Source organism: Idiotropiscis lumnitzeri, chromosome 21, assembly GCF_059441095.1.
Source record: "Idiotropiscis lumnitzeri isolate Australia: NSW breed Sydney's pygmy pipehorse chromosome 21, RoL_Ilum_1.0, whole genome shotgun sequence".
Lineage (NCBI taxonomy): Eukaryota > Metazoa > Chordata > Actinopteri > Syngnathiformes > Syngnathidae > Idiotropiscis > Idiotropiscis lumnitzeri.
This window is the reverse complement of record NC_142411.1, coordinates 6,595,344-6,615,693: the sequence shown is the minus strand read 5'-3', so window position 1 is coordinate 6,615,693 and position 20,350 is coordinate 6,595,344. Positions and strand designations below refer to the sequence as shown.

General features: G+C 42.0%; 2 protein-coding genes across 3 annotated transcripts; one reads left to right on the top strand and one right to left on the bottom strand.

The window, feature by feature from the left end:
• Nucleotides 1-533: 533 nt before the first annotated feature.
• mia3 (MIA SH3 domain ER export factor 3) lies at nucleotides 534-14,342 on the top strand. Of its 2 annotated transcripts, XM_088286002.1 has the most exons (28): nucleotides 534-943; nucleotides 1,821-1,954; nucleotides 2,038-2,124; nucleotides 2,239-4,201; nucleotides 4,550-4,888; nucleotides 5,092-5,222; nucleotides 6,797-6,928; nucleotides 7,002-7,023; nucleotides 7,098-7,186; nucleotides 7,276-7,353; nucleotides 7,441-7,551; nucleotides 7,641-7,712; nucleotides 7,802-7,906; nucleotides 8,890-9,012; nucleotides 9,110-9,197; nucleotides 9,277-9,329; nucleotides 9,414-9,504; nucleotides 9,580-9,718; nucleotides 9,813-9,975; nucleotides 10,048-10,083; nucleotides 10,179-10,246; nucleotides 10,328-10,413; nucleotides 10,815-10,928; nucleotides 11,332-11,376; nucleotides 11,469-11,515; nucleotides 11,946-12,017; nucleotides 12,711-13,113; nucleotides 13,196-14,342. In XM_088286002.1, exons 1-28 carry the CDS (start codon nucleotides 823-825, stop codon nucleotides 13,429-13,431), a joined length of 5,148 nt encoding a protein of 1,715 aa, XP_088142128.1. In that variant the 5' UTR covers nucleotides 534-822; the 3' UTR covers nucleotides 13,432-14,342. The 2 variants fall into 2 exon arrangements, with proteins under 2 accessions (XP_088142128.1, XP_088142127.1); XM_088286001.1 differs by lacking the exon at nucleotides 11,946-12,017 and having other exon boundaries at nucleotides 537-943.
• aida (axin interactor, dorsalization associated) lies at nucleotides 13,631-20,106 on the bottom strand. Its single transcript, XM_088286005.1, has 10 exons — nucleotides 19,713-20,106; nucleotides 19,072-19,138; nucleotides 18,945-18,998; nucleotides 18,520-18,574; nucleotides 18,372-18,435; nucleotides 18,046-18,146; nucleotides 17,578-17,700; nucleotides 17,353-17,475; nucleotides 16,894-17,011; nucleotides 13,631-16,263 (listed from the first exon to the last, which is right to left on the bottom strand). The coding sequence occupies exons 1-10, from the start codon at nucleotides 20,036-20,038 to the stop codon at nucleotides 16,164-16,166; spliced, it is 1,131 nt and encodes a 376-aa protein (XP_088142131.1). The 5' UTR covers nucleotides 20,039-20,106; the 3' UTR covers nucleotides 13,631-16,163.
• Between the last annotated feature and the right edge of the window lie 244 nt (nucleotides 20,107-20,350).

The window sequence follows — 20,350 nt, the reverse complement described above, 5'->3', positions numbered from 1 at the left end:
ATTTAAAAGGATACCATAGGACAATGCAACACGTCAAAAGACCGTACAGCCAGTGAAGTCAACCAAATTATTACGCCAAATCTGCAAAATAATAATAATAATAATAATATGTGCTTTTTGTTCTCGTTGTAAATTTTAAAAAAGTTCACTCTCGGTCAAGTATGAGGGTATCGTTCGATGTATTGTTTTATATATGGAACTGTCAGCAAAACAGATGACAATAATTTTCTAAAATTGTGACAACTTATTAAATTCACATAAAACACGTTTAAAGCATGTTTCCTCTTCTGTGCTTTATAACATAAACATGGGTCTTATTTCAGCTCAGGGAACGCATTTATAAACAGTAAGCAATGTTTTGATGAGAAGGTAAAGTAAATATGCATATTGGCTAATCTAAAAAAGGATTTCTAATTACTTATGAACAACAGCGAGTCATTTTGATCATTTGCAATTATTGTATTGATTTATATATTAATCATACAATGCAACACCAGCGGAAGTCCACCCTGTCACTGCCCACCTCGTCTGAAAACTCACATATTTGCATGCACATTGCAGTTTAAAAAGTGTGTGAGCTTGTCCAATATGCATAACAACACCTAGACGAAGTACAGTGGCAAATCTCAGTTTTTGAGGTGACATGCAGGAGACCTGAGGGCGACGTTGACCCAGACATGAGCAACCAAAGAATCCAAAGTGAAACCCTGCAGCATGAAGTGAAAACAGAACCGTGTTGCCTCCACCCAGCCGGATCTGTTCTGCTTGCTGACGTGTCGCCTCCCTTCCCTTGTGTTCCTGCTCACCACTAAACCTGCCAGCATGGCAGCCAAACACTTTTACCGAAAAGGCTTTTTATTACTTTTATTTAATTTTATCTCAACCGCCGCCTTGGAGAAACGATTCTCCGACTTTAAGAGATGCGCCGACGAGGAGTGCAGCAGTAAGTTTTTCTGTTGCTCGTTAAGCAGAACCTCGGGCATGCATCTTCCTGCATCCCAAAGCAGCTAGCCATAAACTGATCGTTATCTCTTGACCTGTTGACAGTCGATATTTGCGACTGCGATAAGACGGACTCTTGTTGTTTCATCTTTGCGACAACTTTGCAATTGCTGGCCGGTTCTCTGAAGTGAATGTTCGCCGATCCCTGGTAAAGGTTATTCGCCTTCGTTCGACTCCGGCCTGCATTAGTGGCTAGCTAATGATAACAGCTAACGGCTAATCGCTTATAGCACCACTAACTTATAAATGCTGGTCAAACGACGAGTAACAGCGGTTGGTTTAAACACGGGTTTTGTTTACAACCGCGAACGTCAGCACAAGTTGTGTATTTTAAAGAATGTTGTTGGACAAAATGGTGTTAACTTTCCTCATTTATCAGATTTGTTAGCTAATCTAAACCAGAGAAACACTTTGGTGGGGAAAATGCTAACGAAATCAAACCGTTTAGAATTTGTTTTTCTTTTGTATTTATGCATGTTTTTCACCTTATAATCATATATGAGCCAAATTATTTAAAGCAGCCGCTTAAACATCACCTTGAAGTTCACTCATTTTGCAAATCTCAGAAATCACTTTCTCACTTCTAAGAGAACGGCAGAAATCTTGTTACACAACTTGTTATGCAGGGCCTCGCTGATGTCTGAACACACAAGCAAAAATTTACATATGACATGTTTGTTTCATTGCCAACTTTGGGAAGCCTTGCATATCGTTGCCTTGTTTGTGAAAAAGAGAAAATTGGCATTCATTGAAAAGGATGCACTGTAAATTGCCTGTGTTTGTTATCACTCATAACGCTACACAATTTATTTTTGTAGTGCTCCTATGTCGTGGAAAAGCCGTGGAAGATTTCACTGGGCCGGACTGTCGGTTCTTGTCATTCAAGAAATCAGAAACAGTCTATGTATACTACAAATTGTCAGGAAGAAGGGCTGATATTTGGGCTGGAAGCGTGAGTAAATTCTACTCTGGGAAATTCTAATTTGTGATAAAAAAAAAAAATCTGTCAATTTATGGGTTGCACCTCTGTCACAGGTTGGAAGTCACTTTGGTTATTTCCCAATGGACCTTCTGGCTGTAAACCATCTTTACACGGATAAAGAAGTTGAAGTTCCAACAGAGGTAGATCATGTTAGGATTAAACAACCCTCTGCCCCCCCCCCCCATTTACATTATTTGCATTCGACTTTGTTTGAAAGGTATGATGCTACAAATTCATCTCTGTCTGCTTTACAGGAAACAGATTTTGTCTGTTTCGACACAGGATTTGACCAATTTGACAACTATGAGATAGATTCACTGTTGTTTTTTCCAACGGGGGAGAGTAACGATGAAAATGTACAAAATTTTGACGAAATCCAAGTGCCAGAGGACACTGCGAAAGATCCAACCCCACCAGAGGAGGAGGTGGTGAATGACCGTGAAATTGGAGCTGAGGATATTGGCATGGCCACGGATAATCAAAGTGCCTCTTTTCTTCAAGTTGATGTGGAAACCGAATCTCAAGAAGAAAAAGTGCCTGACGCAGAAGTTCCACCTGATGATGCTGCTGATGACGAAATGAATGATCAAATAACAACTCCAGACTCTTTTCTTGACGATGCCGAGTTAGAGAAGCATGAAACCAAAGATGTCCACAAAGAAGACGAGGAGGACTCTCGACCCAAAGATGATCTCGTGTCGGAACACGTGACACGCTCAACTTCACAAGGAGAGAAAATGCCAGAATTAAAAACCACCTTTGGATCAACTTTTGATGCCGTCACCACAGATGCTGAAGCCACCACGAAAGTCACTCCATATGAACAGGAGGAGAACGACGCGTTTGAAAATCATTCTGATCAACACCGTGATGCTGACGAGTCAAGAACAACTCCGTATCTTTCTTTTTCCGAGGAGGAAGCTGACATGATTGCGCAAGATGACAAATCACAATCTGATGACGAAGGCATCCTATCGACCCCTTTTGGTGATCGTGTTTCTGCTGTGAGTGACACGGAGTGGACCGATCGTGAAATAGGTTCTGAGGAAGCGCCTGAATATGAACCTCTAGCGCGTTTTGAAGAACCACAAAAAGACACGGCACCAGAAAACGTCGAGCCTGTTCTTGAAAATTCACCTGAAAACGAGGAGCCGGAGAACCTTGATCCATTCCATACAGGGTCACTAGATTCTGTTTCTGTAGATACTCTGGTTCACGCAGAGCCAGAGAACCTAGATCAAATCCCTCCAGATTCACCCGATCCCCTTTATGTCGATCCAAACGAACCAGAGGTTGAGGAACTCTTGTTTGATCACGGGGATAATGACCATGCGGAATTTCAAACTGAAACGCCAAAACCTACTGTTGCGACGGAACCTCAAGATAAATTTCACGACAAGTTAAAAGGTGGACATAGTTTGAAGAAAGAGGACAAAAACGAAACGCCTGACAACAGCATTTTAAAGGATGACCGGGACAACTTGAAAGATGCTTTTCGTGAAAATGAAATGGAAATTGACCAAGAAGTCGACGCCCCCGAAAGAAACCGCGACGTGCCTTCACGGGAGGTGCAATCTCTCGATTCATTTAGTGAGCCTGACAATAACGCAGCGCGTTTACTTCCGGATTTTGAACGCGTGCCACATGTGGATGAGGAATCACACGATGTGGATGATAAAAAAACAGAGATGGATGAAGAGCTGCTTGAAGATGAAAATGCACTTTCTTTCTCACGGCACGATGCCGACACTGTAAACCTCTTGCCGGCAACAAGTCCGCATGTTACCTCAATCCCTGAGCCGGTCTACAGCGACAGCGTGCTGAGGCTGACTCTGCTGCAGGGTTATTACCCTGAAGCGAAGATGCTGCGTCTCCAGACATTTCTAGGACTCAAGAATCTCTACAAAGTGGAGTCGATGTTCTCGGACTTGGACACGGAGTTGCAGGCTAGCCGCCTCGCACATTATGGGACGGCGCAAGACCTCGAAGATGCGCTCGAGAACATCTTGGAAACTTCGGAAAACACCATCCTGGATGAAATTGAGAAGATTCTGGATAGCCGGCACTCAAAATATGATGATGAGCAGCGGATGGAACTGATAGATGACGAAACGGAAATGCTGGACGACTTCCAGGAGCTGGCGTTTAGTCTAAGACAGAAGTATTCCGTAGCAAGTGAGAGCGCACACTTGGCGGAAGTCGCTAATAATGACCAGGGTAGGGTTTTTTTTTTCAATTAATTTATTTATTTTACTTTAAGTACATTTTGGGATTGTGTATGTGAATTGGACATTTTGGGATAAAAAAGATAATCTAATAATAATAAATAATTCATAATAGCTTGGTACCAGTTTTGTGTTAAGTAGAATAGTGTGGCCACACAATAGTTAAGAAAGAATTAACAGCCATGTAGTGCTTCAGATATCAGTTTCACTCAATGAGCTAATGCTTTGCAGTCAATTAATGTGTTATTACCATCTTTAGTCATATTTCACAAGGAGTTTATACTGCCAACATTCCTTGCCCGATTTATAATCTCCATTCTAAAGCAATCGTGTGCTTCAGTCATTGCAGACAACTTTGACGTGAGCGTCACAGATGATCCGCCGCATATTGATGAAGAGGAGAAGAAACCTGACATGCCAGAGATGGCGAGTGATGACAACCATACGGTAGCGCAGCTTGTGAAACAGGTGGCAGAGATTGATAAAGAAGCGCAGATCCTCCGGGACGAAGAGCTTACCACACCGGATATTAGTGTGGGGGAAGATGGCGGACACTTTAATAAAAACAAAGAAAACCAGCCGAGTTTCAGCGCGTCTGACGAGATGCAAAAGTTTCCTCAAGCCACGTTGGAAAGTCCCTTTGACAAGGGTCTTGGAGAAGTGGAGCACTCGTCGTCAGGTTGGTCATCCAATCCACTTGGACAAGATCTTTTCTATGTTAGATTTTCCAGCGCGTTGGGGATGAGCTAATTAAACAAAACATGTCTTTGATGTAGTAGCAGACGTGCCCAAAATTATGAGACCAATCGATTTATTTTCTGCTAGTTATCTGTTCCACTAACACTTTTATTTCCATGTCATCATGTATTGTTGTTCGTATAGGGTCGTTGGACTCCATCGAGCCGCTGTCCGAATTTCGTGAGGATGAAGTGGGATTACTTTCAGATGCTTTCACTTTTCTGAGTTGTGCTGCTACAGTCATCAAGGCTAAAGTGGAAGAGTGGACCATTCTTGTAAGTATCATGAGCTAAAAAAAAATGCGTGTGGGTTCCTGCATTTATTCATAAAAGTAATCTGCATTTGTCTTTGTCTGTCCTCATCCTTTTAAAGCGTTTACTTTTCACCTTACTTTTGCACCTTGCGTCTTCCATGCCCAAAATGGCCGTCTGTCTGTGCCAGACAGATGGACGGACCATTTTGTCCCTGGGATGGAATACCCATCTTTGCTTATAACAAACCATAAAATCTATGCATTTTTAAGTAATTCGTCAGTGGCTCTGAGATTTTTTGGTTTTTTTTTACAGTAGTGAGGTACATCCAATTATAAATTCAAGATACTTGTATCAGTAAATGTATCCTAGTTTTGGTAACAAGCTCATGGTTTCGGTTTAATTTGAACTGCATTCCAGGTATAATGTGACACGGTCCACTTGGTACTGTCATGCGCGGTATAAACGTCAATTGCTTATCACCCGACAAAAGAAAGTAGTAGAAGAAGAATCGACGTCAATAAACACCACAAAGATCCGAGTCGTCGTGAACGTCTCACGTGTCCCCTCCCCCTGTCTTGTTGACTGGCGGGGCTGAAGTTCAACACAGCCGGTGCTTAGCTACACGTTAGCAGAAACGCTGAGTTTTTTTTTTTGGCATCGATAATCATCTTGACATTCATCCATACACATTTGGCAGCCTACATTTTCAATCTAGTTTCGTGCCAGTGTCGTTTGTGCTAACGCAACCTGTCAAGGTTTGCTTGCAGCTTCCCGATACGTGTTCGATGTTAATTACCGTTAGCTCAACTGTCGTTTCCGATTTCAGCGTTACACTCGTTTCGCTTTAGCCTTATATCTGGATCTATTTATATTTTCTGCACACGGTAGGCCTTCAACGTTGTTTGTTTTGTAGCATCATAGACGTCCATGTTCCGCTAAAGCGTTCCCAAGCTAGCAAATGTCCAACTAGCGTGCTGGGGCTATTTGGGTTATTGTAAAAAAAACAAAAAAATAAAGAGCAACATGGAGAGCGATATACTAAAACGGCCTTTTGTGGAGCTCGAGCATGCATGCGCGTTCTTTCTGGAGGAACTTCAACATGTAAGTAGAAAAAAAACAAACGTTGCATATGCACATGACATGATGCGCTGACGTGTTAAAAAGCCAAATGGCTTATGCGTGTTCAACCTTCCCTCTTCCTCCGCTAATGATTTACACACCGAACTTGACTGAATTTCTCTCTTACGTTGTTTTATGCTGTTGATGTGCACTGCTCTTACATTTTGCAATGCAAGAAGACTGATTGAGAAGCATTTACTATTCATTATTTAATTTGAGATGCAGTTGGCTCCTTTCCAGATTGACATATGGACTGTTTAATAGTTTTTATTTTTGTCAATTAATGCACAATGAATGTGTAAGAATGTTACAAGTATCATTTTGGTGCATTGTCATTTGCCTCTAAGGTAAGTAACCCCCCCTGCCATATAGTAACTTTCACAAATGTCCCTGGCGCATATTCAATCGTCTTCCTCTGGCCTTTTCATCCCAGTCCTCTTTGTAATCCCCATGGCCGTCCGTGTGTATGTCCTCAGGTGCTTTCACTTCTGCCAGAAGAGTGGCAGCCTGGGGAAACTTTGTTTGGCTGTCCTTGGCAAGCTGTCATCGTCACTGCTGTGGTTGGCATACTGACCTTCACCATCTTCTTCTGGAAAACGGTGCTAGTGGTAAGTGTTTAACCAATGTTAACCAATGGTCATGTTGCAGATAAAATCATTGACTTTAATAATTGCTTTGCAGGTAAAAAGAAGAGAATATCTTGGTGAGTTTTATTTTCCTAAAGTCCAACTGTGATTTGTTAGTCATTTTTGGCTAATTGATATATTTCCTTTCAAGTGGATGAAAAGCAGCTGGCCGCTCAAATCCAAGCACTTAAAAAAGAGAAAAATGAAGCACTGAGCCGAATGAATGAACTCCAGAAGCAGGTAAGTTTGGAATAAAAAGTGAACGTGCTTCATTAGAATACTTTGTAAAATGTCTATTTGAATGTATGTATATTTCCTTAAAACAAAAGACAGAAGAGCTGAGAGAAACCCAAAAGGACTCTGCAGAGACGGTTAGTTGTGCGGTGAAAAATACGCAAAAATTGGAGGTAATGATTTACAACTAATATTACACGCCGCTTTTGAATAATCAATTGCAATACTTCAAATTCCTTGTTTTATTATATTTTTTGTAGAGTCAGATTATGGATGCTCAAAAAAGATATGAGAACATGGAGGAGGAAAAGAAGACCTTCCAAAAACTACTTGATGAAGAAAAAGAAAACTCACTCCAAATTGGAAACCGGGTCTGTTATTTTTTTTTTTCTATCATTAATTGTTAATTTATTCTAAACTGTCTTGTCTTATTCACTGTGCAAACTGCTTCCTCAAACAGATTAAAAAATTGGAAAAGTCAAACGAGAAGCTTGAGCTGAACAGAAAGAAAGCTCAGGACGCTTTAGCTAAGGTGCAAATGATTACATAATAATTTGACCGCATTTGATTTCACGAGGTCTAATAATAAATGGAACATGTTTGGTTTTTTTTATGCCGCAGACGACTGTCCTCTTGGATGAGGCCAAGATCCGAGAAGATGCACACAGTGTCCAGCACAAATGCCTTGCAAAAGAGTATGCAGGGCTTAAAGAAGAAAATAAAAATGTAAGAACATTTTCAACTATTTGTTTGATAATACAAAATATTATTGCTCTTTAACTATGTGCATGCTGGATCAGAAACTGTGATGATAGTCTTAAAATTCTTTTCGCACCTAGCAAAAGTGTGCATTTTGCAATTTCTGTGTGGTCACCTGCCTCTTTTCCACCGCATGATCCTCTTGACTTGACATGGCTTTACTTGCTATTGACACTTTCCTATTGACGAAATTGGTAATTGAGACATTTGAGGCTTCGCGGCAAGAATGACAAATACTCAAGTTCCTTACTTAAGGTGGTGCATTTTCTCGCCCTTAGACTCTTCCCAAATCTCATTAGCGTATTTGCCGGACTATAAGACACACCTATATATAAACCGCGGCAACTCTTTTTTTGAAAAAAAAAAATAATAATAATAAAAAAACCTATCCAAGCCGCAGTTTTCTATGTTGAAAAAAATGAGTTCACTGCATGGAGAGAACAATTTTATACTGTGAATGCACATAAAGGTACATAAACAGATTCTTAAAACAGTGCCTTTTAACACGGCAACAACTTTGCTAATCAAAACAGAACACAGCCAAGAGAAAAAAAAAATCGAGATTTATTTATTGTATTTTCTGAACTATAGAGCGCCCCTAGTGGTGAAAGAAAAATCCACAGAAAAGCCACACCGTTGTATTAACCGCATGCTTCAAAATCTTGGGAAAAAAATAGCGGCTTACACTACGGAAAATACGGTAATCTCCTTACCTTGGCTTACTGTCAATTCAGAGCAGCCTTGTTCTCGTTATTTGTGCGCACGTCTTATTTTCACTTATCCCTTCAATTCGGCTTGATTTTTAATTTTCCCGCTGTATTATTTTAAACTGAGATCATCTTGTACTTTCTTCTGCTCATGTGGCATTTGATTGATTTTGCTCCCTGGGTAGGGGATGCATCCTCCGTGTTATTGGAACACTCTTGTTTCTTTTCTCCTCCTTTTTCTAGATTAAAGTAACCATTAAAGAGTGGGAGGACAAACACACAGCGCTGAGCGAGCAGATTAAAGTCTACCAGAAGGCTCAGAAAGAGCTGGAGGACTCCGTGGTGCTCAAAGATCACAATGTGGAGGTCTGTGTTTTTCTAATATGCGTGTTGAGATGTTTCCTAATTTTTAACAAAGCATTCCAACAATTTGTCATCTCACTCAAGAAGCTTTTCATGGCAGGTGTTATCCGAGCTCCTGGCAGACCTAGACGCCTGTGAGTTGCAAAAAAGTGAAGGCAAGTTATTGGTGAATGGCGAAGTAGCACCTGGTAAGTCCACCGTGAGGAAGACTGACTTTTAGAATTTTTTACTTTTCTTGTTTCAATGTCATTGCCATGGCTTGTGCAGATAAAAAGACCGTAGTAAAGAACAGGATCAAACAGATGATGGATGTCTCCAGGGTAAGGAGACTCAAGTTGAGCAAATCTCAGGCAGGATTGCAAATACATTGCAAGTCGTCATAACCCAACATTATCCTGACCCAGGTCCAGACCACGCTCACGGTGATCGAAGAGGAGCGCGACCGCTTCATGTCAAAGCTGCTTCACGAGGAAAAGAGTCGAAAAGCTCTGGAAGGTGCGCGGCGCATGGAAAACACGAGATGTTGTCGCAGAGAGCAATGTCGGTGAGTGTGACCTTGTTGTGCCGCAGAAAAACACCAGGAGCTTGAGCATAGCATCGCGACCCTCAAAAGCGAGAAGAGCCATGTGGAAAACCAGTTCAAAGTCCTCCAACAGAAGAATGAAATCATGGTGGAAATGTACCAGCAAAAGGAAAACGCGCTGCAGCAGTGAGTTCCGCCGATTAGACGTCAATGTGATGCGTTAAAATTCTCGTCAGCGCCGTTTATTTTTTTCTCCACATTGCGCTTTGCGACATGGCAGGAGGCTCACGAAGGAGGAGCTTGAGCGTCGCAGCAAAGAGAACATGCTGTCCGAGGTGGGAGGCAAAGCGGTGGAGGCCGAGGAGCAAGTCAAAGTTCTGCGGCAGCGAATTAATGAGATGGAAGAGCAGATGAAGAAGACTGAGGAAGTCTATAAAGAGCAGGTAGACTCCCACGGAGCCATTTTCACATCAACTCCCTACTGAGAGTTGAATTTTTTTTTCTTTGGCTTTTAGATAAAAGAACAGGAAAACAAGACTCACTCCAACTGGGTAAGATGGATGAAGCGTTTCAATTTGTTGAGGAATGCGCCATTCACGTCAAGGTTTTTTTTTTTTTTTTTTTAAATCTTGATTTCTTTGTTCAGGTGAACGCTCGTAACGCAGAGCGGGCTTTGAATCAAGAGAAGCTTGAATCGTCCAAGCTGCGTGAAAAGTAAGTTGAGGTTGAATTTTAGCCGCGTAATTCGGGCGAGTGGAAAAAGTTGACCTAGTTTTGGTGCGTCCTCCCTCGCAGGTTGGCGGGACTGACCTCGCAGCTGAATGAGCGGCGCGCTCCTCTCTTTAGACCCAACTCGGGACAAGCTGCTGGTCCTCGTCAAGGTGAGCCGGTTCGCTTCTCTGTGCTGCTTAAACACATTTCAAGAATGAATGAAAAAAAAAAAAATTGTGAAAGTCACACAATTAGATGATAATGCCTCAAGTTTCACCCACAGCACTCCATTTGAAAAAGCACAAAGATGTTGAATCATATTGGCTGAGAAAGTCTGGATGGCTCAATTTTTTTTTTTCTGCTTGCCCTGCTTTACATAAATATCAATAAAGGGTGGGCAACACTGCCCGATGTCATTTTCGATCGGTTAGATTACAGACTTAATAGAAAAGATTACATGAGTTTTATCCTGTCAACACTTAACAAAACGGTTATAAATTGTGAATCTGTTGCATACGGTTCCTAAAATAATTATTGACATCGCATTAAACAGCTGGTTTGATCACAACAGGCGATTCATACGGGCCCTCCCCCGTGAGCGGGGGGGCGCCGTCCCCCCCGTTAATGATCGAGGGTCCCAGGCGCCCTCCCTCGGCCCCAGTGGGGCGAAGAATTGACCCGTATGGTGAGTTCAGCGGGTTCCTTCACCGACGTTGATAACCCCGCCCCCCTCCCACCCTTGCCTCGTCATCCCTCCACTTCAGCCTTGTCCTCAAATTCTGTTGAGCCTTCTCCTCTCTTCAGTTCTTCATTTTGGTTGTTCACGTCCTTCCTCTTTGAGCACCTTCAACTTTGAATCCTTCGTTGCGTTTGGACTTCCTCTTGCTTAAATCATGTTTCATCTGATTTTCAAATAAACATCGGCTTGAGCTTTTTTTTTTATTTTTTCTTGTTGCCGTATTATTCTGTCTTCTGCATCTTAATTTCACCTTGTGACCTTTCTACCCATTAAGAAAAGCTTCGAGTACTGTCTGCAGCGGGTTTATTTTTCGTTCATTATTTAGCATCTCTTCTTTGTCACCCCTCAGGTCCTCGCCCTCCATCAGACCCACACAGTCGTTATCCCGGGATGGGTAAGACTGCTGCTATGTTCTGCTGGGTTTTTCCTTATTAAACCCGTAACGTGAACTATTGGTGAACCTTTTCGTTTCTTCTTCCTTGTTAGACTTGTCGGTCCCCCGCAGTTCATCACCGGCCAACATGGATGGTTCTGTAAGTTACATTCTGTTATTTTCATGCTCTAAGCGTGTCTTGTTTTCTGTTTCAGGATGCACATAATTAATTATTTTTTTTCATTGCATTTTTGTGGAGGGAGAGAGAGAAATCATCTTATAGTGTTTGTGTAGTAATACTGCCACCTAGTGGCCTTTTTTATGACTGGAATTTATAAAGCGTTTTATGTTACTTGCGTTATCAGTTGTTTTCTGTGAGATGCTATTCCGTTTATCATCACCATTTTATCTTTGCCATGACTAGTACCCCGTTTTTTATTGGCATAAAAAAATTGGCAGTTGCATCGTTTTACAGGACTTAATTGTTCCACTTTTGATGGACTCCACTTTGGAAGTTCAAGAAAGTGGATTTGTATATTCCCATCCCTACCCTACCTTGACTTCCTTTTGTATATGTCCTTGCTGTGAAGCCGACTCACGCAGTAGATCCGCTCTTAAAAGGCGAGGCTGAGGCCGAGTCCTCCAAAGAGGCTCCTGAGTCAGTGAGTAAAGAGTCTCGGTGTGAAGGTGTATGCAACCCCCCTCGTCTAACCTCGCCTGGTTTTTGCTTAACAAATTTGACGAATGATGTGCTTTGAATGTTTTTAACACGACCACAACAAGCAGCATTTTTATGACCGTGGTGCTCGTTTCTCTACTAATGTTTATGGTTGTGGTTGGTTGGAGGGTTAAGTGACCTGACCTGTTTTATTGGGATTACTGTATGGTCAATTATGTCCTCTGCGTCTCTGTTAAAATATTAGTTTTATGCAATTCCACAATTTAAAAAGCACTTGAGATTTACTTGTCAATATGTTTTGGGGAGCGTGGTTTTCGCTCCTTCAAATGGAGAGTACAGTCTTTGTTTCTATGGCAACCAAGGCACGTGGTTCATTTTCTTCCCGCCTAAAAAGCACTGGGTCACCAATCTACCTTATTGAGGGATTTGTTGAAGACTGTGCATCATGACGAAGCCGCCAAATTGCAATTGTCAATAAGTTTCGGGGTGTGGCTGCCCCCACGTCAACAACTTGGCCAAACCTTCGAGTATGTGGTGGTTATATCACGCTACAGCACTGCTTACCGGCAAAGAACGTCCTTTTTGTTCTGCAACCAGACACTGGTTGTCATTTTTCACCCAGCCTCCTGAAATGCCAATAGCTGTGTGCGCTCAGTTAATTTGTGACATGTCTCAGGGTCCTGGGTCCTTCCTCGCATCACCTATCAGGGGCTCACCTGGCACCGTGAGTCAAGGACCGCCACCACCTGGTCCTGGACTCCACGATCCGCTCTTCCCTCCCGGACCTCACGGCCGCTTGCCACCCGGTGGTCCCTACAGACCTCCGAGACCGCCCCTCTACCATCCCCACGGTCCTCCTCCGAATGTGCCTCTCCCGCCTCCTGGGCCTCCGCTGCCTGCTAACGGGCACCCGGGTATGCCTCTGCCTGGACCGATGGGAGGAGACTTTGGGCCCCTCCCTGCCAACGGACACGCATTCCACTCCAGGCCTGGTCCAGGACACATAATAGATCCTCGTGGTCCTCCGCCGCCACCGTTCCGTCCGCCTCCGCCTCATCATTTTGGGCCGATGCCACATGGTATGTTCTATTTTTTTTTTTTTCTCTAACCAAGTACAACACACGACTTGATACAATTATCTCTCATTGTCCTTCTTTTCAGGTCCTCGTGGGCTTATGGGACCGCGTCCTCCATTCCCTCCTGACATGCGCTTCCCAGGACCGCGCGAGCACACCGGCCCCCCGGCGGACCTGCCTCCGGTTGTCCCGCCACATCCTGGTCACAGCGAAGCCTTTGGTCAGCCTCCAGCCGGCGCTCCCCGCGGCTCGGCAGGAGGCCCACCCCCGAAGCGGGAGGCCTCTCAGGACTCAGCGAGACCACCTATGGTCGAGCCTTAAAAAAAAAAAGAGAAATGCCACCAACTATGGCAGTGGACTTGAACACTCCCCACAAACATGTTTAAACAAGATTAAATCCATATATATCGTGACTTTCAGATTTCAGCCATGAAATAAAAACTTCAACGCTATTTATAAAACATGGTCCTTAAATTTAAGCATTCACAATAATTGCGTGGAAATTTCCACATACTCGAGCTGAAAGGGTTGCCACTTTTTATTTTAGCATCTTATTGTGCAATAATTCATTGTATGTCAAATGGATTTGTGTTTTCAAAAATATATATAGCAATGGGTTTTTTAAAAAGTTTTTAAATGTCATTTCCTGTGGAAATTATTTTTTAAAAGCGGGAATAGAGAGGTATAGCTTCTAGCATTTCAGAATCAAACATCTTTTTTCTCAAAAGTTTCCTCTGGAGCTGACTGTAAAGCAAATGTGTAATTTGATGGCCAGATGTATAAGTTATTTTACTTTGTTGTTAGAAACCTTTTAATAATAAAGAATGCAAAAACTGTTGGTCTTACGTTATCAGCCAAGAACAGACTCCCTACAAGAAACTTTTATATGCTTTTTTTTCCCACTTACGGGAAATGAATTTTGTGATCGATGAAAAATGTCAGATGTCATGGAAGTGCCAAAAGCAAATCTGGCAATGAAAAACTAACCCCAATATTGATCTCTGATAATGCAAACATTTTCCCTCCATGATGTGTGCACACACAGCCAACAACGAGGCGCTCAAAAGTGGTCATGCCACCGGATTATATGGACGATGCATTTGGCTGTACTGTTCCTATGCAAATGAGTGAGAATTTTCATTCTGTCTGCATGTTTTCCGCAATTGTATAAAACATTTGCAAACAAATCTGAATCCACTTCAATTAAATAAAACGAGTGGATTTGCTGTGAACTTGCCTGCGCCTTCCCCTGACCTGAAGCCAATTGAGCATATCTGCATTGCTTCCATGTTGCACCACAGACTATCCAGTAGTTGTATTGAAATGACACCATGCAAAGTCATTCACTAAAATATTTTTTTTTCCCTTCAGTTTATTAGAAATGAATGTTTTGATCAAATTCTCTCGTCAGTCTTATCAGTCCAGCCATAGATATCACACGTTCACACATACAGTTACTGCATCTTCATCAGTTAGTGTATCTCATGTATAATCCTGGACTTTACAAAAATAATATCTAAAAAAAAAAATCAAGGATTGAAAACGAAATGAAGACCATCATATAAAGGTGACATCAATCATTTTCCAAATGAGCAAAGATAACACTCTCACGGCTGCTTGAGGCCGAGACATTTTATGCATACGCGTGACAATCAAATTAAGCTTTGCAGCAAAGGCCAACACAAATACGTTATTATTACTCTACAAATGCCAACTGACATGAGCAGAAAATAAAGGCCAAAGACACAAGAGTGAATGAATAACTGGACCTGGACTTAGAAACCACGTGTTGTTAAAAAAAAAAAGGTTGGGGGGGGGGCACTCAAAGTTGAATTTATTTTTTATGTTCATAAGAGTTGCTCCAGTCAAATAGCTGCCAAATGTCAAACTCAACTCTGAAATATTTGTTCTTTTCCTTTGCTCATCTTCAGTCGGGGAATTATCCAAATACTTTTGAAAAACGGATGCATAACATGGCTGTGATTCCTAAATGGCTGATGTGAAGCATTTCAATATTGATGACATTTGGAGATGGGCTTGAAATAAAAATGTTTGGTGCTCTCACTTGGCTTGCAGGTGAGCTGGAGACAATAACTACTCAAATATATTCATTATATTTTATATGTAATTATTGTTAGTCATTTTAAAAAGTCATTGCAGATACTCATTTATTACTAGTTCATGCTGTATTTTTTTAGAGGTCATTTAAATATTTATTACAGTTGGAGAAGTATTTGAGCCAGTTGTTTAATGAATATTTTTTATAAATACAATTTTTTTGTCAATTTTGATCAACGGTATGTTGTACTTTAATTTGCAGTTATGAGATTATTTGGCAGGAAAGCATTAGTTCATAATTGTGTTTTGATTTTTTTATTTATTTAACTACATTCCTAAGTTTTTTTTTAGTGCAATATTTTACATATGGTGGATTGTTGCTTGTTAGTATTTCATATATGTATTACACGATTTGGTGATGCGGCTGATCTTGTATGTTCGGATGAATTTATTTAAGAGTTGGTGGAGTGAGGAAACATTCTGCTAGCCCAAATTCCGCTTTTACTTTTAATTTGAAACTGAACAACAATGAATATTTTCTAAAATGATGAAAATAAGCACCAAAATGTCTCCCATGTGGACTCATTTCAACATATACTTTGTTGTTAGAGTCTGCCTTTTAAATGAGTCCGTAAACACCCTTGCTTAATGTTTGCTCCACATGTCGGCTTTTTTTGGCAGCATGTTTTGCATACTTCTGTTTCAAGGTCCGACAGTGCAAACAGATAGTCGAGCACCGAGCATATTGACACAACCTCGCGTTGAGTCCGGCCCAACACATTGATTCAAAATCTTGCTGCATAAAGTAAGCTGTACTTTTAGTATAGGGTATATGCTGAAACGAAATCGAATAGAATTGAAAAAAATATATATGTGGACGTGACCAAGTGTGAGCTGGGTTCCCTTTACTCTGTGAATATAGTCACGGAGGGAAAAAAAAAATACTATGATTTAGTCGTGTTGTATTGTACGTGATCGGGTGCCTCGAGGGCATCTTAGCTGTCCTTGTGCAAGGTTTGATGAAGATGAAGATAAAGTGGTTTCTTTGTGAGAAGCTGAAGTTTCTTCCTCTTGAAGTCGGTGGGCTTCTTGTACCTGGAAATAGAAAATTACCGGGTTGAACTGCGGATGGAAGTTTGGTTCGAGTTTGCATGTTCTGCCCAATCTGCTAGTTTCACCGAAGACTCAAAATTTGTGGCTCTCAAACTGAAGTCGGCGAGTTGTAGCTGTAGTTGTGTGACGTTATTATTTTTCACCCAAAATGGGCAAGGAAGCCTACTCGAACAGCTGAACTTTATTTGATCTTAAATTGGTGACCGACGAATGCTGACTCCCATTCATTCTGAACACAGCCACTTCCCCAGTTATAAGAGGGGGTGCACACTTTTGCAACCACATAATCTCAGTTTATTTCTATTTCCTTTCTTGAAAAGAGCTGAGAGGGTCACATTCATGTCCGGGTCTCAATTTTTTTTACAATACAAAAAGCCGGCATCTGAACAAGGGTGTGTAGACTTTTTACTGACTAAACTTAAGACTTTTTTCAACAGGATGGAACTCTATGGACAAAATCCAAACAAGCACAGAGAGATCATGTACAGTAGATGTCACATTTCTGCGCTTTCCAGAAACTCTACCAGCCTATTTAAAAAAAAAAAAACATTTGCTAAAAGGTATTTTGTCAAAAAGGCATCCAAAATGGAATAATATACAATACGAACTTACAGCTCAATCACAATTGGTCCATCCTTGATCTCGTCCATTTCCAAGAAGGCAAAACATTTTGTGCTGGTAAACCTCTTCTTGGGTTTGTAGTGCTTGAATTCAAAGAAAATAGCTGCGCCTGCAGATGACAAGTTAATAGTATTGAAAACTTGACCCTTTGCAAGGTTTATCTCTAGCATATTATTATCTTCCCCCCATTTGGAAAAAAAATTCAGATGTAGAGATGGACAAATGCTACAGAAGACAAAATGGTAGCGAACAGTCTGCCTATGATTCGGTGATGACGATGAGCTCTAAAAAGCCGCCGAATCAAAAAAATAGTACAGTCACATAAATCACCCGATTAACACCTACTGGGTGTTAACAGGACGCAGCTTCACAAAAACAAGCGATTTTTATGAAACATCATTTGTGAGTTCTGGAAATGTTGCCCACACTTGTCCTGTCCTGTCCTATCACCTTTAGGTAGTTTCTCCAGATGCTTTTGTATCTCGACGTCCATACTGAAGTGAATGCAGATATCTTCCTTCTTGGTGGCCACGGGGGTGTCCTGCACTGGGTTCACGTCCACGCCATTGGAATCTGCACGGACAGAGACGGAGCTTGCACATCAGATATTTAGGACAATTACAAAACTAGTAACGCCGATAATAATCAGGGAGGTGCCGCAGTGCGTTTTCGTACCTTTGACACTAATGGTCACGTATGGGTCGATGCATTGCCCGGCATCTTTCAGACCAATTTTTTCTATTCTTATCGTAAGCAGCGTCATTCCGGGCTCGGAGGGTAACCGTGGTAACAAGGTACCTGCAGAGGACAATAAAGTCACAATTCCAAGTTACAAAAAAAAAACATGTTCAACCGAGATAAATCCACTTATTCCATTGTGCACCGAGAGCATCTCAGGAAATCTTGCTACTGGAATCCAAGCCATGCACATCACGGCAGTACAAATATACTTTGTTGATAAGGTCCTACCGTGTGAGGCTGTGAATAAAGCAGGCGGGCAAGAATGAAACGTGAAGTCATGCACAGCACAGCGCCAGCCAACAGGACAGGACAGAAAACACAGGACGGCCACATCAAATGGGACATCGTGACTCAACCAGGGCAGGCAAAAGGGACGTGGTGTTTGTTTTGGTTTCAAAGTACCGGGAGCTCTCGGTGGGAACGCTTCTGTGGAACCGGCGACTGCGGCGGCATCTTCTTCCTCCAGCTCTAGGTTCTCTTCCTCACCAGGTGCGAGGATTCTTCTGATGAGGATGTGCAAAAAAAAAATTAGAAATCAATTTTCACCCACCAGACAAAATATTAATAACATTAGACCATCTAATACAAGTCCATTTTATGTACAGTATAAATGTAAAATAAAGTAAAATATAACTGAATGAAGAGCTATGGAAAATAATCAGAAATAACATTAAATGATTCAATACGAGCTTAAATATAATACAACATACTTGAAAAATGCTTTTTACCTTAAGGGCACCGGCTGGACGTCAAAGGGAAATTCTTTGTTGTACGCCAAGACATTCCTAATAACTATAGAGAAAAAGAACAGGGTATGCAAACGTTAAAGTGATGAGGAGCGTCACTAAACAGCAAAGAAAGCACTAAATGACTTACTGCATTCCAGTTTCTTCAAGTCTTCCAACTTGAACTCCTCTGTTGACTGTGTGCTCTAAACACATTGACAGATTTTCACAAACACATTTTTCTTAAAAGCCAGGAGTGATATACTGATGGCAAAAAGGGCAACATGTTAGTCAAGTGCTTCGTCTTGCAATTCTGAGTCGACGGGTTGAAATCTTGGCTCAGGTTTTCCTGTGTCAAGTTTGCATGTTCTCCCTGCGCTCGCGTGGGGCACGCCGGCTTCCTCTCACATTCCCAAAACATGCATGCTAGTTTCATTGAAAACTCCAAATTGTCCATTTGAGGGAATGAAAATGTTTGTTTGTAAGGACAAGTGCTTTTGAAAATTGATTTGTCATTGTTGTCTTGCCATGAATGCACATTTGGAAAAGAAAAGGCTTTTGATACGTCACACTAACCTGCAGACTGATACTCCTCATCTCTAGGCATGTTGCAATCTTCCCTAAAGTTTTCTAAAATGAAAATAAAACATGGATGATAAAGACATGAGCGTTCTTGTTTACACAACCCACTAAGAAAATTTACCTTCTGTTCTTCTGTGAAGTCTGATGAGTTTGATGATTGCGCTTCCTTTTGTAGCTGCCTCGCAAGACTGGAGATTAAACAAGAATTTTTTTTTTTAAGTTAGAAGCTAACATAAACTGAAGGTGCGATGCACATTTGCACCCCCTGGTGTTCAGAGAGAGATCCGTCACAATCTCAAATCTTACACTTACAGCATTCATGTCATTTTACGCTTACTTAGCAGGGGAAAAATGATCACGATTTATTTTGGTTTTCCTGAGGGATGGGTCTTTTTTTTTTTATTGTCAAGTATTTCCTCTGAAACCACAGGAAACCCACCCATAACAATGAGAGGGTGTGGCTGATATTTCTCAATACTCAGAGGAATATTGTTGGTGAATTTCTCTGCACAAAGCAACGCATGCATGCACGCGCGCGCACACTGATGAAGGAAGACAGTTATACACACGCGCGCGCGCCCGGGCGCACAACAAATGCCACATCACGTCATGCTAGGGGAAGATTCACTTAAATGTTCTCGAGGTCTGAATGACACCTCGGCGGCGAAACTTGGGAGGGATCCCCAATGACTCCCAACCGATGGAGGGCTGCATGCACGCGTGCATGCATGTGTGCGCATGTGAGAGGCAGTAGACACTTACATTTGGTACTCGTCTATAGCCTCCACTAATTGTCCCCACGAGTCAAAGTCTGTTCCTTTCCTGAAACTGGCGTGCCATTTCTGCAGAGTTTTGTTGACATCAGACATGTTGGCAGGGCGGGTATCAGCGGCTGACTCAGGGCAGCATAGCCGAGGACGACGTTCATCTACAGGGGGAGCTTCTTCGGGGCTTGAGCGCCTCCGCCTCGGGGCTGTCTGCAGCAGTTCGGGGCCGCGCTGACTCACACGGCGAACGCTGACACCCCAACCATAACCGGAACGGACCAAACCCTTTCTGCCTGCTCTGTGCGCACCCTGAAGTCCCATCCGCGAGGAGGCGAAGTTACCGGAAGTCCCGCCTCATGCTACGGGGGCGCACGATTTGAGACACGGTGCTGTCCGAGTAGGGCGGCTTGAGAAGTTCTGTCAGGAAATAAAACGGGTACCTCATTTACCGATCATAAATAACAAGGTGCTTCACAGTAAACTATAAAATAAAAGTAATTAACACAAATAATACGTACAGTAAATTTGAATAAACTCAACGCAATTAACCGAATGCCAAATAATAAAATTGAGTTTGAGGAAGAGGTAGTAGTCGTAGCAGTAACAGTAGTAGTAGTGGTATTATGGTTATAA

Coding starts and splice junctions, on each gene's coding strand:
- mia3 (XM_088286002.1), top strand. CDS start 823: ATGGCAGCCAAACACTTTTACCGAAAAGGCTTTTTATTACTTTTATTT. Junction 5,223..6,796: donor TGGAAGAGTGGACCATTCTT/GTAAGTATCATG, acceptor GTATGTCCTCAG/GTGCTTTCACTTCTGCCAGA. Junction 10,247..10,327: donor TCGTCCAAGCTGCGTGAAAA/GTAAGTTGAGGT, acceptor CCTCCCTCGCAG/GTTGGCGGGACTGACCTCGC.
- aida (XM_088286005.1), bottom strand. CDS start 20,038: ATGGGACTTCAGGGTGCGCACAGAGCAGGCAGAAAGGGTTTGGTCCGT. Junction 19,139..19,712: donor GCTATAGACGAGTACCAAAT/GTAAGTGTCTAC, acceptor TTTAATCTCCAG/TCTTGCGAGGCAGCTACAAA. Junction 18,999..19,071: donor ACTTCACAGAAGAACAGAAG/GTAAATTTTCTT, acceptor TTTTCATTTTAG/AAAACTTTAGGGAAGATTGC.